Raw genomic sequence first — 15941 nt, 5'->3', positions numbered from 1 at the left:
GCTGTGAAATACTTATAAGATTATATAGTTAATTTTTAGAAATTTCTTTGTTTGAGCATAAATATTTCCACAATCTCATACCAACTCAGCATTTCTGTTACCTTTATTTTTAACATATATTCAAATCATGAAGCCATAAAAAAAGAATGACAAGGCTCTTTGTGTTCTAACATGGAATAATCTCCAAGGTAGATTATTAAGTGAAAAATGAAAGTTACAAGACAGAGAACATGCAGTATACTACTATTTGTGTAAAACAAGGGAAATTAATATTTGTGTATAGTGTTGGTTTATAAGTGAATAAAATACCTCTGGAAGGATAGCAAGAAGATGATGTTGGCTATCTCCAGAGAAGAGAACTGGAGTAATGCGGTGGGAATGAGACTTTTCTCGTTTCATACCCTTACAATGTTGAACCATGTGAATATTTTGCCTATTCAAAAACTAAAATTATAAAACAAATAAAATAAAATATTCATATACACTAAATCACAGACCTTTTACATGCTTAAACAGAACACAATACTATCAGTAAGTGTGGGGAAATTAACTATGATGTGTGTGTGTATTCAGTTTCCTTCCTAGAAAGGTATGTTCAATATGCTCATATGTCTGTCATTTGATAAAAATCAAAGAGGGTGCAAAAATCCAGTGCAATCCAAGGGGAAAAAAAGGGAACATGGCAATAGCAAAGATGGCTGTTAGATTTGTAGACTTTTATGAGACCTCTCTGAAAACATGCATTTTTAGACGGTCGAGGTTAGTTCTGGTTGATAAAAGTTATTCCTCTATACTCTTTACAACAAGGCTTTCCAGAAATTATAACATTTCTTAAATATCATAAACATGATTCATCTTAATCAAACAGTGATAATATATGGTCTACAAAGGGAGAGTTAAAGAAATCTTGAGGTCCTAAACTAAGTCTGCTAAAAGACTTCTCTTTAGGAAATGCAGCATCAGTTAAAACAATTTTCATGGGAAGAAGGTGAACTGTAACAAATCTTTCTGGATGAGTGATAAGACTGACCAAACTTTCAGATCCTTCCCAGTTCTGAGAGTGTGCGAATCTTTACTGCCAAAGAAGTTTCTTTCCCTCCTGGCTGGTCATACTATCTTCCCAGGCATCTCATATTGAGTATAGGAGCAATGCCAAAGTTTTAATCTGATAGAATGAGTAGAATAAAATGGGTCACTTTCAAAAGACCACTGGCTTATTATTCCTTAAACTCTTTTCTAGGAAGAAACGTACTTACTTGATTTTCCATGTATTAATCCATTGGTGGCTCAGCTCATGTTAAATAAAGGACCTTCTCTTCACTGGATGTTATTAGCAACTCACGATCAACTTCAGGAACTACTACCCGAAGTTCCAGAAAAAGTGTTAAAGGTTAGTTATTTGAGATGTTTATCTTTACATAGGTTTATTTCCATTCCATTTGCATATTTACTTTTACCGTGTTTTCAAAATGAAAATATCCAAGTATAATTGTTTTGGACTTCACATAGCGAAGAAATAATTTACATGAACTAAATTCTATATAGAATTTTCATTGGCTGCCAATCATATACATTTTAAGGTTACCTTATATAGATAATTCAGTAGTCAGTTTATCACACTTTAAATAATTTTGAAATGTTATTATGCCTTCAAATATTCAATTATACACTCTAGTCATATGAGTTTACATTATCTCTTCCAAACAATCTTGACACCCTTCATTACAGTAGTAAAGAGAACTTCAGCCTTATTGGTAAAATTTTTTATTTTTATCAAGAAAATGGTATTCATGTATAACTTGTGTAACTAAAATTCTATTATAACTGATTAGAAAATAGATGCAAATTACAATGATTTTTTTTCTTTTAATGGAACCTAATTATGTTGTTATTATTACACGGGTAAATATAATACCTATGAAAGAACTACTTATTTATATTTAGCCTCCCTTCCATATAGATAAGCATTATTGACATTTACTTGACTGATGTTCATATTGTATTGGTATTATAGTAATTAATTTTTAATACTTTTAGCATTTTTGTGACATCACTTCCTTATTCAAGATTAGTTCTTCTTCTATAACAAAATCACCTCAAATTTCATCACCTCCGGAAAATAGGAATCAGACTAGAACTTTCCCTTCTCAGAATTCAGCTTCTGACTCTTCAGACTCTGTCATTCAAGAACATAATGAGTATTGCCAGTATTCAGAGACAGTGCAGGAAGACGCAAGCACCACTTCAAATTATAACTCTTCCCTTGCGGAACTAAGGGGAAGAGAAATGCCGTGCGTTTTACCACCTGCGACTTCTTACACACAGACCAGCTATTGGAAAGACTCCAGTTGTAACCCTAACATAGTGCAGAATAATCCCTTTTGGATTAATATGGAATCAAGGAACACAGCTGATAACTCCTTTCTAAACCAGAATGATTCAAAGACAGATATCTTTTCTTTGGGTCTAACACAAATGAATAGTGAAACCAGAATATTACCAACCAACACTCAGAAGAAAGTTGCCCCTAACTTTATAAATTATCAGCAGAAGGAAATACATGAAGCAAAAAGACCTATAAATAAAGAAGGATCTGCCCCTCTCTTTTCTTTAGAATACTGCCAATCTCCTTCTCCTTGGAACTCCAAGAAAAAAGTATGGGAACAACAGAATCACTCATTCAACTTAAAATACGATACACAGCAGACTACATGTGACAAATGGTACTCTCAGAAAGATAATTTAGACACTATTCAGCAAAAATATCTTTCAGATGAGTTAGAAGGTTTCACATGTGGAAGTTCAAATGCTGGGACTAAAGAGACTTTCTGGAAAGAATTACCATCTGTCCCCAGTTTGGATTTATTTTGTGCCTCTGATTCTAACGTAAATCAAAAAGAATTCAACAGTCTTTATTTCTACCAAAGAGGTGGAACATGTTTAGGACAGAAAAGGCAAGCTGAGTCTTCATCTAACTCAGAAGACAAGAAATCATTAACAGGTAACATTATTCAATAGCTGATAAATTATTTTCAAATTAATTTAAAATGATATAACTGTCACCAAATTAATTATTTTTGTTTTAATTAGTAAACTCAAAGAATCTTCAATAACTTTTTGTTCAGAGAGAAAATCAAAATTCTAATTATAGACGTCTAAGAAAATAAATGCAAAGAAAATATGTGTTTCTTGTAGCTTTAGATGAACGAAGCATTCAACTTCAGAAGTGAAAAACACAGAACAAATCTAAATAAAGCAGAAGACTAAAATTAACAAAGATTAAACAGAGAAATCAATGAACTAGAAAATTAACTTATTTGTCAGTCAAGGATATTTAATGAACAAAAATTTATTAAGAGCTTATTATATGCCAGGTGCCATTCTAGGCCCTTCATGTAGATTATTTAATTCTGAAAATCCTATGAAATAGATTCTTACTCTTTATTGTGCAGCTGATGTTTCTGAACATTTAATTACATCAATTTTTTTAAAGGGCAATTTTATTTTCTCATTTCTGGTAATTATATTTTTCCTTTCTGTGTCATTACTTATTACATTGGCCTGAACATCTAGAACAAAATGTTACGTTTTAATGGAGAGAAGAAGAAAAAGAGAGAGAGAAGCTTATGATTCAAAGCTCCTCTTTTGCATAGGCTCTTTTGTGAGGCTTCAGAGGGTCCCAGAAAATCTTGTATTCTTTGTTTTATTAAAAGAGGACCTCCCAAGTTGTATAAGCCCCAGGATCTACAAAACTTGGGTTGGGTCTCCTTTGATAGTTATAATTTGTTTTGTTCCTGATTTTCATGAAAAGTATTCTGTCCCTAGTTCTGTAAGAACTGTTTTAAGGAATAGATGCTGAATTTTATCCAAACTTTTTGGCACCTATTGGAGAAAATCAACCAAGTTTTCTCCATTGACCATTCATGTCAAGGATTATATACACAAGTTTAATAATAAACCATTTTTGCCATTTCTGTAATAAACCTAATTGGCCTTTGAGGAGTCATTTTTAAGATTTGTTGTTGAACTTGGTTGCTAATATTTATGATTTTCATACCTACATTCATAATGAAATTATTGTGCTATCTGTACTCTCGTATTTTGATATGAAGTTTATTCCAGCTTCATAAATGATCTGGATGAAAATTCCATCTTTTTTCTACCCTGAAACAAATTAAGCATGCAAATTACTATATATTCTTGAACAGAGGGCCCCCAGGATAGGATAATCATCTCATTTTCCCAATGAGATTTCAGAAAATATTTTAAAATATATTTTAATATTTAAGCTTTAGGAATATAGATGGAATAGTCAAATATCTACCCACATTTTAATTAATTTAGTTACAAATATATATTTTTAAATTGTATATAAGTAATGTTGGTTAAAAATATTGAAAGTATATTTTAAACACATATTGAAATTTTTTTCCGCTTTCCAATTATTTTCATAAAATAATTTCATTCAAACAGTTCACATAAATCTTTCATATTAGTGTCTTCATTATCACTATGGCAACTTTTCACATTTTTACTGGTTTTCCATAGCACATTATTATCACCAAATTATGTTGTTTAAGATATAACACATTTTGAATTCATATTGATGCAGCTCTAGAAAATTTATCCAAAGCCATTGGCATAACCTCAATATAATTTCCATTTGTCCAATCTCTGATAAAATTATCTACTACATTATTTTTTAAATTTGCTTGTAATGGCATCTAACTCTTGCAATTATGAGATTATTGCAAGGAACAATTACTAAAATGGTGTTAAATTTTTAGCCTCCTTTTTTTACTGATCTAATCAATTGACCTTTCTAAGTATTCAAATCTAGGATAGTTCAGGCTAATGTATAACATATATAATACAGTCTTGTAAGGTAAGTCCATACATCATCATCATCTGTCATATAACAGAGCTCAGGATAAATTCTACAACATTACAGGTACGGGTTAAGAAACAGGCTTAATGGGATAAAACTTAAAAGCAAGTCTTAAATCAAGGGAGATTTAATTATTTTTGCAGACATGAGCATACAGATAAGTGTTTATAACACTAATTACTACTTGGCCATCAGGTATATAGGTAAATTTATGCTAAAAAATGTAATTTTAATAGTCATTATTTTATGCCAGTTTGAAAATTTTAAAACTTTGTAGATAGATGATGAAGAGGTAGGATCCATTTGAATAGCTGGAAAAAATAGCTACACTATATTATTATGAGCAATAAAAATGGTTTTCCTTTCTCTCCTTTTAACAGAGTTCATGTGCTCACAACTACCACAATTCAAAAAACGACGCCTAGTGTATGAAAAAGTCCCTGGTAGAGTTGATGGACAAACTCGTCTGCGGTTTTTTTGAAAAAGAAAGAATAGTGCTACCTGTCACATTCCATTGTTTTTGTTAATAACCCAGTAACAAAATGATTTGGATTTGGTCACACATGAAAGAAAATGCAGTTGTTCTTAGTGGCCCTCAGTTTTCAATATTAAATTGTCATCATATATATTCTGCCCTATAGTTTGCATCTTTTTAAATTAAATAGTCTAATTAGCACGCTAATTTTCTTAAGACCCTAATATCTCCAGATTCACCTAAACATTGCAAGTCTTTTTTAAAAGAAATAGAAAACTTTACTGTATATAAAATGCTTATTTAGTTGTCTTCTGCAGGGTCTGCTGACTCCAGCTTTGCCCTAGAAAGACTTTTAAATGAGCCTCCATCTTAGTTTGGTCCTTTGAGTCAAGAAGTGAAGATCACACCCTGACCAGTGTGGCGTAGTTGGTTGGGTGATGTACCACACAGTGAAAGGTCACTGGTTCGATTCTGGGGCACATAGACAACCGATTGATGTTTCTCTCTCACATTGATGTTTCTTCCCTCTTTCTCCTTCCCTTCCCCTCTTTCTAAAAATAAATAAATAAAATCTTTTTTTTTTTTTAAGTGAAGATCACCAGTCAATCCTCCACCACTAAGAAACTTAAAACCTAAGGCAAAATTGAAGTTAGAGAACTTCCAATTTAAAGTATCTTCATAAACAAAATTTTAAATTACTAAGAGAAAAAAATTTGCAACCCACATAATAGAAAACGGGTCTACACTCCTAATCTACAAAGAATTCCTGCAAATTGATAGGAAGAAGACAACCTAATAGAAAAATGGGCGAAGTACATGAATAGATATTTCCTGGAAGAAACGAAAATAGCCAATAAACACATGACACAATATTAGGCAAATGCAAATTAAAACAGTAGGTTATTGGGTTTTTGTTTTGTTTTGTTTTGTTTTGCCTATCAGGTCTGCAAAGTTTTGAAAACTTAAAATGTCTAAAATTCATATATTACCTTACTTGACCCCTCTCCAGCATTTGATACTCTTAATCACATCCACCTTTTTGAAACAGGCTCAGTTTGACTTTATACCACCTGCACTGCTTGTCTCTTTCTATTCTCCTCTTTCTACTACACTTTTATGTAGAGGATGTTTGTTTTTGCTTGAGTGTGTAGGGACTGGAGACTTTAAAGAGAAACTATCCCCGGAAATCTTATTGGAGTTTCTGTTCTACTTTCTTAAAGTTCTGGCAGTTAAGGTAAGGCTGAGACTTCCCAGAATGCATATCTTCTTTATCCCATTTTTAATCAGCCCTGCAGGGAGTTGGGGGGTCTTCAAAGGCCGTAGACTGGGCCCAGTCCTGAGGCTGAGCTACAGCACCTGCCTACCGGCCTCCCTGCCTCCTCACCAAATGGAGTGGAAGGTCTGAGGCCTCCTGCTGCATTGCTCAGTGCTGCTTGCTAGCAGAGGAAGTGAGCTCAGCTCCAGCAGAACACTCCCACGGAGCAACTGTCACGTGAGAGGTTGAGCTGGTTCATAGAAGCCAGAGGGGTCTGGATTGGCCCTTGGTAGGGGGCAAAACGTGTCCGTTCAGCCTCCAAGATCCTCTTCCAAACACCCCATCACATGGAACTGTTTGGAATAGCCCCAACTTCCCAGATTGGCTCTTGCAATAAAAACTTCTTTTTCTGAGAGCATTTCATCTCTTTACAAAGCTTATCACATTCTAAGGAGAGTTACTTGCATTAGATTCATTGCTGGTGATAGTGATGCTGACCTTTGAGATCTTGTGAGAGGCCTTACTCCAAGTTCCTAGGTCCGCTCCAACTTTGTAGGCCTCCCCAGAACATCGCCTGTCTCGTCCAATTGTGGATGGACGTAAGATACTCCTTCCCTTTCCACTGAGACAGTGTACAGCTGGGGGTCACCACCATGGTGTTCCACCCCTTGCCTCTCATTGTAGGAGCCTGGATATTCTCCCCAAATATTGAACCCCACCCTAAAACAAGGGATCAACAAATGGTGTAGCCTGAGTTGAAGGGGGTAGGGAGTGCCAACTGTAGCAGTCCAAACTAAGGGCTGAAAAAAATACGTTTTTCTGTCTTTTGCTTTTTTATTATTTTTACCATACAACAGTTGCTAATACTTGTTAAATTCTTCATTAGATTACTTAAATTTAATTTGATATAGTCAAGTATACACATCTTTGATTCAGCAGATTTAAAGTAAGTTTTCATAACTAGTAAGGCAAGTTTCACCCTCGTTTTAGAACCAGACAGGCACACACACACAGGGTTTTAGATACTATTCTTGGACACTTGATTTTTCCATATGAACTTTTAGATGTTTTAACCAGTTTTCCTCAAAAGAAATAAGAATGCCACTAAATTTACATGAAATTTAGATTTAGTAAGATTTAATTTTAATGAAATTGTTAATATGCTATAATTTATGTAGACCCTGTTCTGTAAACCGTTTATGACGTGCAAGTTTTGTTGAATTTATTCTCAAGTATTTTTTTTATCATTTTGTCATTAAAGTGGAAATGGGATATAGTTTCCATTTCCATCCCATTTCCATTTTTAACCATTCATGGAATGAATAACATTGACAGATTTCCTTACACCGAAATAGCTTTGAGATTGTATCTTTCTTGATATACTACTAAATTTGATTTGCTTATATTTAGGACATTTACATCTGTATTCATGAGATGTCTATAGTTTTCTTGTACTATCTTACCAAGATTTTGCCGAAGTAAAAAGGGAAGAGAAGTTGTTGGTTTTTTAATGTGTGTGTTTTTTTACATACAAACAGCTGTATGTAATGAACATATACAACTTGATGAGTTGGGAGAAAAGTGAAACCACCATCACAACCTATGCCCTGAACCTATCCATCACCTCCAAAAGTTTTCTCCTGCCCTCTTATTTATTTTTGTGATAAGAATAGTTAACATTAAGTCTTCCTTCATAGCAAATTTTTAAGTATATACATACAGTATTGTTCATTACAGGCACTATGCTGTACAGCAGATCTCTAGGAGTTATTCAACTTATAAACCAAAATTTGTTTGCTAATGGAGATTTTTTTTAAATGCTATTGCTGTTAAGATAGAGAATGGAACATGTTTAAAAGCTGATAGAAAAGATCCAATGAAGAAGTTCAGGTAAAGGAGAGAAAGGATAATTGATAGTGTGACATTTCAGAGCAAGTGGACAGAGCCAGAGAAAAATACAAGGGTTTGAAAGGGATGCCTGAATTATGATTGGGGGAAAGGAATTCAGATTGTTTAGGTTTGGAGGTTTAGTGGCTGGAAGTGAAGGGAGCTCCCATCTAATGGTTTCTATTACTCAATTGTAAAAATACTTAGGGTCAAAAATATTTTCATTTATTTATTTATGGCTTTATACATAGTTATTTCAAGAGCAAATGTTGTAACTGAGATATTTCTGTTATACATATACCTATTTTTACAAAATTCTACCAGTACTTACAAACAACAATTTTACCTCCCACTTCCAGCACTCAATCTTACAAGCAAACAGAAATTCATGAAATCTTAAAACAAAATCAGACACAAAATGCTGCAGTCATAGAAAATGATGAATTAAGCAGAAATTTTATTTCCAAGCTCTTCAAAGTATCCTTTTAAAAGTGTCTCAAATTAACTCAAAGGCACATCATCAAAGTAAAATGACATTAAGAATTCATTTAGGTTGTAAGACTTTCACATTACTTTGTTTTTAATCACTTGCAACATTCTGTAAGTCACATTTAAAAATTTTTTTAAAGATATGAAATAGTGTAGTATTTTTTTTAAGTACAAGATCATATCTGTTTTATACACAGAATGGGGAGCTCTAATACACGACACATTAATATTCCCTAACAAGTTTGCTAAGAAACAGCTTCCATATTTAGTGTTAAAAATAAAACAATCTTCTCACTTATAAAAATCAAGACATCATTTGATTAATAAAGCCTATTCTTCCCACAATTTTACACTGGCTTACCTTCATTTAGAAATTGTAAATTCATGAGAAAAGGGCAAATTTTGTTATGGCATAAAAATCTTAGGATCAACAAATTACAAAGATTGAATTTTTTAATAAACAAAAATGATTTCCTTTCCAAAATGTAAACATCCAGTAAGTAAAACATACATAGTATTCCAGGTATAGAAACGCTAGTAATTCCCTTGTGGAAGAGGTTCATTTTTGTATATTTGGTGGTAAGGTTTTTGTTTTGTCTTAAGTATAAAACACTTCACCAAACAAACTGGGCCATTATTATTTTAAAATCTACTCCTTCACCCAGTTTCCTTATTTGAGTTGAAACTCATCAATTTCTATAGAATTTTGGCTATACAACCAGGCCACCAGAAAGGTCTGAAATACCTAAAAGTCATTTGGTTAGAGAAAAATTCTTTCTTGAGACTTGGAGGCAGTCATTCATCACTCTGTGCCTGAAGGCATTCCTTGGCCAACTTCTTTCCTACTGGAAAAAGAATTTGGTTAATTTTCACTTTAGTAAGGTTTATATATAAAATTAGTAAGCATTTCATAGGGCACTTTAGGATTCTCAAAGCAGAGAGTAACAAGTTTGAAAAAGAAACATTCAAACCACACCACTGAAGGGGTGGCACCCATAAAAGTGCTCTGTAAAAAGAGAAATGTTACGCTAGCATAAAACCATTACAGTAATATCTCAAATGTGGCATTTTTCATTAAAAGGTGCAACAGTGCCTGATAGTATAATTTGAAGTATGTTAGCCCTGAAAGACTCCAATAATCTACTCCCTGAACTCTTCCAAAAAAGAAAGTAAAATGTGAATGAGACCCTATACAATGCCTTAGAACCCATAAAATTTCTAATATGCCACCAATGAGATGTTTTCATTTCAATAATTGGCTTTTAAAGCTCTTTTAACTCAACACTTTTCCCCAGTAGCTACATTAAAGCTTCCTCCGTTAAAAGAGATATTCTGAAAGCCTTTTAGAAAGAAATCACAGCTGGTAAGAGGAACAAGTGTCCTCCTCTGGGGAGTGCTTAGTCCCAAGAGTAGCAAGTCAGTTGACAGCACCAAGCAGCAAATGACAACTCTGGGACGGTGTGAGGACAGAGAATACAATTAAGGTCAAGAAATTACCACCAGCCAACTCAAGTTAAAGAGCTCAAGTATATAAGGATATTAACATCTTACGAGTTATCGCCGAAGAGGATTGAGACTCTTCTTAATTAGCTGTAATCCACAGGCAGGGTAAATACCAACTAAATCACCCTTCAGGGATAGTTGTGCATTTCGCTGGTTTTCATTTTAATTCCCCCAAGAACAGTAAGTATTCAAAACAGTTGCCCAAATCCTTTGGGAAACCCTGTTGATAGTGCCATGGCCTCAGGCCGGCATGGTGTGCGTTACTCACCAGTGTTCAGAGTAAGGCGCAGGATCTGGGCTCCCGGAAGGGGTTGCTTCCAGCTGGAACACCGACCAGCAGGGCATCCTTGCAGGCATTCTGCATGCAGTACTGTTGAAGCTCCGCAGCCGCCTGGGAGACCTGAAACCAAAGGGCTACAGCTTGACATGCTGCTCACAGCCAGATCCACCCAGCAGTTATCTGATATTCTGAAAAACGATCACACAGCCTGATTACACTTTAGGTGACCTCCAAAAGTCCTAGTCTTGCTGAAAGTTCTAATAATGAACTTCAAAGAGGAAAGGTTACAATTTCTATGAACTCTGATTTAGGATATTTTTGGTTAATTCCTTATTCAACAAAAGAAAGAAAAAGCAGTGTCTTTGATCCATTTAGAATCCTAGTTCTGAGACTAAAGTGGTAAAGAAATAGCTGATTCTAGTGTTACCTTTACAAATTTTTACTTCCGACGTATGCATTTATATATCCACGTTTGCTGTGTGAGCAAACTGCTTTAATGTATACAAGGCCGGAATCTTATCCAGCATGCTCAAAGCAAGCGACAGAGTTCTTCCACCTTGCTTTGAGGCAGGAGAGCTTATTGGGTAACAGAACAGCTCTGGAACCAGATTGTTTGGTCTCAAATTCAGCTGTGTCACTACCGCTATGAACTTGGGTAAGAGTCTTCTCAGTACCTGTTTTCTCATCTGTGAAATGTATTTAGTAATAGTACCGATTTATTGGGTTGATGTGACAACTGCGTTAAAGCACGCCAAGCACTTAGAATAGTGCTGACACATAATTAGCAAGACATTTGTGGCAGAATGCAGAAAAGCCACAATATTTTGCAACTCCTCCCACTAAGAGCTGGATGGAGTCTGTCTACCCACTGCATGAATCTGGGCTTGTCTTGTGACTTGCTTTAATCAGGAGAATGTAGTAGAAATAATGGGCAAGTTCCAAGCCTAGGCCATAAGAGTCTCTGCAGTTAACTCTCTTGTTGTGATTGGAACCCTAAAATCACCACCTAATGAGACTGAGCTCGACAACTGGAGACTTTGTGGAAGAGAAGCAGTCAGACATCCCCCAGCCACCCGAAACCAAAGGACTCCATTTGATTGCTGATGCGAGGAAGGGCCCAGCGAAGATCAGCAGGACTAAACAGTTGGACCCAACCCAAACTGCTGACCTAAGAATTGTGAGTTAATAAATATTGTTTAAATCACGAACTTTTGGAGAAGTTTATTAGTCAGAACTGATTCAATATTATTCTGCCTTCCCTCTTCTCCGCCATGTGATGCATACCTATACTTGGAGGCTCTCCTCACTTCCCTTTTTATTTTTTGCATTGAAAAGGTGTTTTGTGTAAAAACTCACCAATATTGTATAAACATGATTTCCAATTGCTGTTCAAATATTACTACCACTTTGTGTTAATTTTCCAAGTTTCCAAATAACTGGAAATCAATTCCTTATGTTACAGCTACTATCTAGTTTCTAGAATGCTTTTAGGGATTTTGGTTTCATTAATGTAATAACCATTTATGTTATATAATATAAACATACAATATAATATTGTCAGAGTAATGTTTAAGCTTACTTTCTCCTCAACAGAAGGTCTGTCATTTTTACACTAATTATAATTGGAATTAATGGTTATATAGAACAGTTATTAATTCAAAAGAAATCTGGAACCAATTACGCTCATGCTTACTATCTCTATATCAGAGGGAACAGGTGACCCCCACACATGAGTGGAAGGAGACTGTCTCCCAGGACCCCTTGAGAAATGGGACTAACTGAACCTAGCCTAAACAACATAGTCAAAAAGTTATGGTGGGGGGACATGCAGAGAAAATAAAAGTGGTCAGCATTTCTCTAGCACTTCGGACTGGGAGAACTCAAGCCCAAAGAAACACTTGGAAGCTGTAGCCTGGTCTTGGAGGCGGCATAACACCCACCCAAATTATATGACTTCCCTTGGTTTGAGCCCATGTTCACGCAGCAACTTCTGAGAGGCTGCTCCAAAGCAAAGAAGGGGCTCTTGGAAGGATAGAGAGCGTCTCAATCTCTGGGAAGGGATGCTCAAACACTGGTGTCCTGGTTTATTTACCAGTTAGCGAGTCAGTGAAAGAGAAGACATCTCTGGGTGTGCTGACAACATCCATCGCTGAGCCCTGAAACAAGGAGACCAGACCTTGGCTTGTGTGACTCCCTAGAGTGCTGTCTGTGAGAAGCAATGCCAAGCTCCGCAGATCATGCTACCATGAGGACACCCCTCAACTAAGTTTATTATCTGTGTGACCTTGAAGAGTTCACTCAAATTCTCTAGGTCTCAGTTTTATCACCCACAATAACTTGGAAAAAAATTTTCATTTATTTTTAGAGAGAGGGGAAGGGAGGGAGAAAGAGAGGGAGAGAAACATCAATACGTGGGTGCCTCTCACTTGCCTCCAACTGTGGACCTGGCCCACAACCCAGGCATGTGCCCTGACTGGGAATCGGACTGGTGATCCTTTGGTTTGCAGGCCGGCGCTCAATCCACTGGGTCACACCAGCCAAGACCCACAACTACTTTTTAAATGTAGGTAAGAATATGTTCCCTAGCTTCTTCATAAGGGAGGCAAGCATCTGGCTCAGTTTTCCTTCCCACCTCAGGTCTCAACATCAGCTTGAACACTTGCTACAACCTCGTTTCAGTTCCCCCGACATCCTCTCCTCAAACAACCTTCTCCTCAATGCCAATAGTTACAGCCAAGACCTGTTAACTGCTCCTCAGCTGAAATGTTACACTCCAACATCCTGCTTTCTGATCCCAATCTCCTTACCAATCCAGGACGCTGCTTCCTAGTCTCACTACAGCTGCTCTTTGATCTCACGGAGAACCCTTCCTCCCCTCTCCTCCAGCCCATCGCCAGGACGCCTGCTCCGTTCCTAGGTTCAGCCTGGTTCTGGGGGAAACCCTCCAGCTCCGCGCCCCCCACCTCCGCTCCGTCTTTCTGGCATACCGCCCCTGCTCATCCGCTAAGTGGGTCAACTACCATTCCCCGCGGGCGCTCAGGCTCCTGGCGGCCAAATGCTGCGGGAGGGAAACACATCACAAGCGGGGCCATCGGTCTCCACTCTCACAGGAGCTGGGCCTTCGGAGTCACAGGGCGTCTATGTACTCGCCTGCTCGAGGATCCTCCCCCATTCCTGACAGCACTTCCTCCCCCACCCGCTCTCTGGTGATTCCATTAGCTCCCTTTCCTCTGCCCTAGAAGAAAGTCCATCATACAAGTCCTTCGGTCCATATCTAGAAACCCCGTTTCCTTTTCCTCCAAATCTCCTTCTCCATTTGTTCCATCCCCTCAATCTCAAACATGGCTTTTTGTTTCCTAAATTTAAATTAAAAATAAAAAAAAGTTGTTTCCTCTTGAAAACCGGATTTAAAGTCCGCCTACCTTATTACAATCTAGATTCTGCTTCCAGTACTATCAAAACCTCTTCTGCATTCCACAGCTCTTTCTTTTCCTTGTTTTATAATCTTTACATGACTTATTGTCTGAAATAATTTTATTTATTGGTTAATGGGTTCACTATTTACCTTCCCCACTAGAATCACCGTATTCTCGGTACCTTGGCTAGTGCCGGATTCAGAGGAAATGCACTCGTGAGGTACATGGACTAGCACAGCAGTGTTCATAGGTATATACATGCATTCTACAAATAACGCAATCTACAGGAGCTGCTGAACAACTGCACAACAGATGGTTTTTTATTGTTGCCATTATTACAGATGTTTCCCATTACTCCCCTTAACCCCCTCCGCGCGCGCCCCCCCCCCCTCACCACAACCATATTGCAACAGATGCTTTTTAACCAACTGACTAAACAAACAGTGGACATGTTGACTTAAGTCCCAAATCTTGCTTCAGTACCCTTGCTTTCTCTTGGATCTCTTTCTTCAGCCACCTCTTCTGGCCTGGTCCCTAGGTTCCATGCTCTGGTCTCTTCCCTAATACACCTTTTTCACTCCTCTACACGCGTATTCTAATTACTTCTTCAGCCTTGATTTCTGAGCTTCAGCCCATGTTGCTAAATACCTTCTGGACATCTCAAAATCCACGTATCGGAAACTGAACTCATTACTCCTCTACCCCTTATGCCCCCACTGTGTTGTAGCAAATGGCCGCACCGTCCATTCAGTCACCAAGTCGGAAACCTGCGCATCATCCCTCTCATCCCTCCCAATCCATCATCGGGACGGTCCATTCATTCGGTCGCCTCCGCATCTCGGGTCTCCATCCTGCGCACCAGCCGAGACCAGGCCACCAGTGCGCTGCCTGCATCACTGGTCAGCTCCTGCCCGTCCTGCTCCGCTCCGCCCCCGAGTCACTGTCCCCACCACCGAAATGAAAACATCCCGGGGGCACTTGGTCCCAGACAAATCCTGCAGGGACAGCCAGCCCGTCTCCCCGGGAACACTGGGAACACCGGGCCGGCCTCCTTCCCTTCGGGCCCACGTCCCCGCCACTACCGGGCGCCTGTATCCAGCTCGGACCTGCGTGGGCTCCCATCCCTCCAGGCCACAGAGCAGCGAGCCCGGGCTGGGCGCCCGTTGTCCCCGCCGCCCCGCCCCACGCGGCCTCTCCAAGGGTCTGGCCGCCCTGCTCGCGCTCGGCCAGCTCAGCAGCCATCCGCCGGGGGCCCTCAGACGCGCTCTGCACCCCGAGGAAGCGCTCCCGCCGGCCCCACCTTGATCCTCTCCACCGCGGCCTCCAGCTTCAGCTGCTCCACCAGGCGCTGCAGGGCGTTCGCGCTGGCCCCGGAAGACATGGTGGCGGCGCTGCGATCCGAAGGCAGTGAGCGGGGCTGGCGCAGCAGCGGAGGGACCCCCAGCGCAGGCGCCGCCCAGGGGGCGGTGAAGCAGCTGTGCCCGCCCCCTCTACCGCCCCCTCCGCCCCACCCTGCGCGCCCGTGGCCCCACCCCGCTCACCCTTGGCCCCGCCTCGCCCAACGGCCACTCCCCGCGGGGACGGACACCGCAGGTACGCGACAGTTTGGAGTCCCCAACTGACACAAGAATCCCAACGCTTTCTGCATGCCGAACACGGGCAAGGCCTGCATCTACCCCTGCGGGCGGAGCCGCGACGTGGGGACCGCACCGCGGCGCACGTCTCCCCTCGGAAGCTTAATCTGAGTA

General features: G+C 38.9%; 2 protein-coding genes across 3 annotated transcripts in view; one reads left to right on the top strand and one right to left on the bottom strand.

The window, feature by feature from the left end:
• Window positions 1-5440, top strand: part of SHOC1 (shortage in chiasmata 1) — a 66784-nt gene extending 61344 nt beyond the window's left edge. Inside the window, exons 24-26 of the mRNA XM_090275959.1 lie at window positions 1241-1390; window positions 2038-3001; window positions 5269-5440. Coding sequence (XP_090132085.1) covers window positions 1241-1390; window positions 2038-3001; window positions 5269-5369 — 1215 coding nt within the window. The 3' untranslated portion in view covers window positions 5370-5440. The remainder of the gene's footprint in view (window positions 1-1240; window positions 1391-2037; window positions 3002-5268) is intronic.
• Window positions 5441-9453: 4013 nt separating this feature from the next.
• GNG10 (G protein subunit gamma 10) lies at window positions 9454-15648 on the bottom strand. 2 transcript variants are annotated; one of them, XM_090274564.1, is made up of 3 exons: window positions 15494-15648; window positions 10766-10897; window positions 9454-9836 (listed from the first exon to the last, which is right to left on the bottom strand). In XM_090274564.1, the coding sequence occupies exons 1-2, from the start codon at window positions 15572-15574 to the stop codon at window positions 10772-10774; spliced, it is 207 nt and encodes a 68-aa protein (XP_090130690.1). In that variant the 5' UTR covers window positions 15575-15648; the 3' UTR covers window positions 9454-9836; window positions 10766-10771. The 2 variants fall into 2 exon arrangements, with proteins under 2 accessions (XP_090130690.1, XP_090130689.1); XM_090274563.1 differs by having other exon boundaries at window positions 9454-9839; window positions 15494-15647.
• Window positions 15649-15941: the final 293 nt, after the last annotated feature.

This window comes from Furipterus horrens, unplaced genomic scaffold (assembly GCF_987537825.1).
Source record: "Furipterus horrens unplaced genomic scaffold, mFurHor1.1.pri manual_scaffold_4, whole genome shotgun sequence".
In the NCBI taxonomy this organism is placed as follows: domain Eukaryota; kingdom Metazoa; phylum Chordata; class Mammalia; order Chiroptera; family Furipteridae; genus Furipterus; species Furipterus horrens.
The sequence above is the reverse complement of the archived record's forward strand: the minus strand, read 5'-3'. Positions and strand labels throughout refer to the sequence as shown.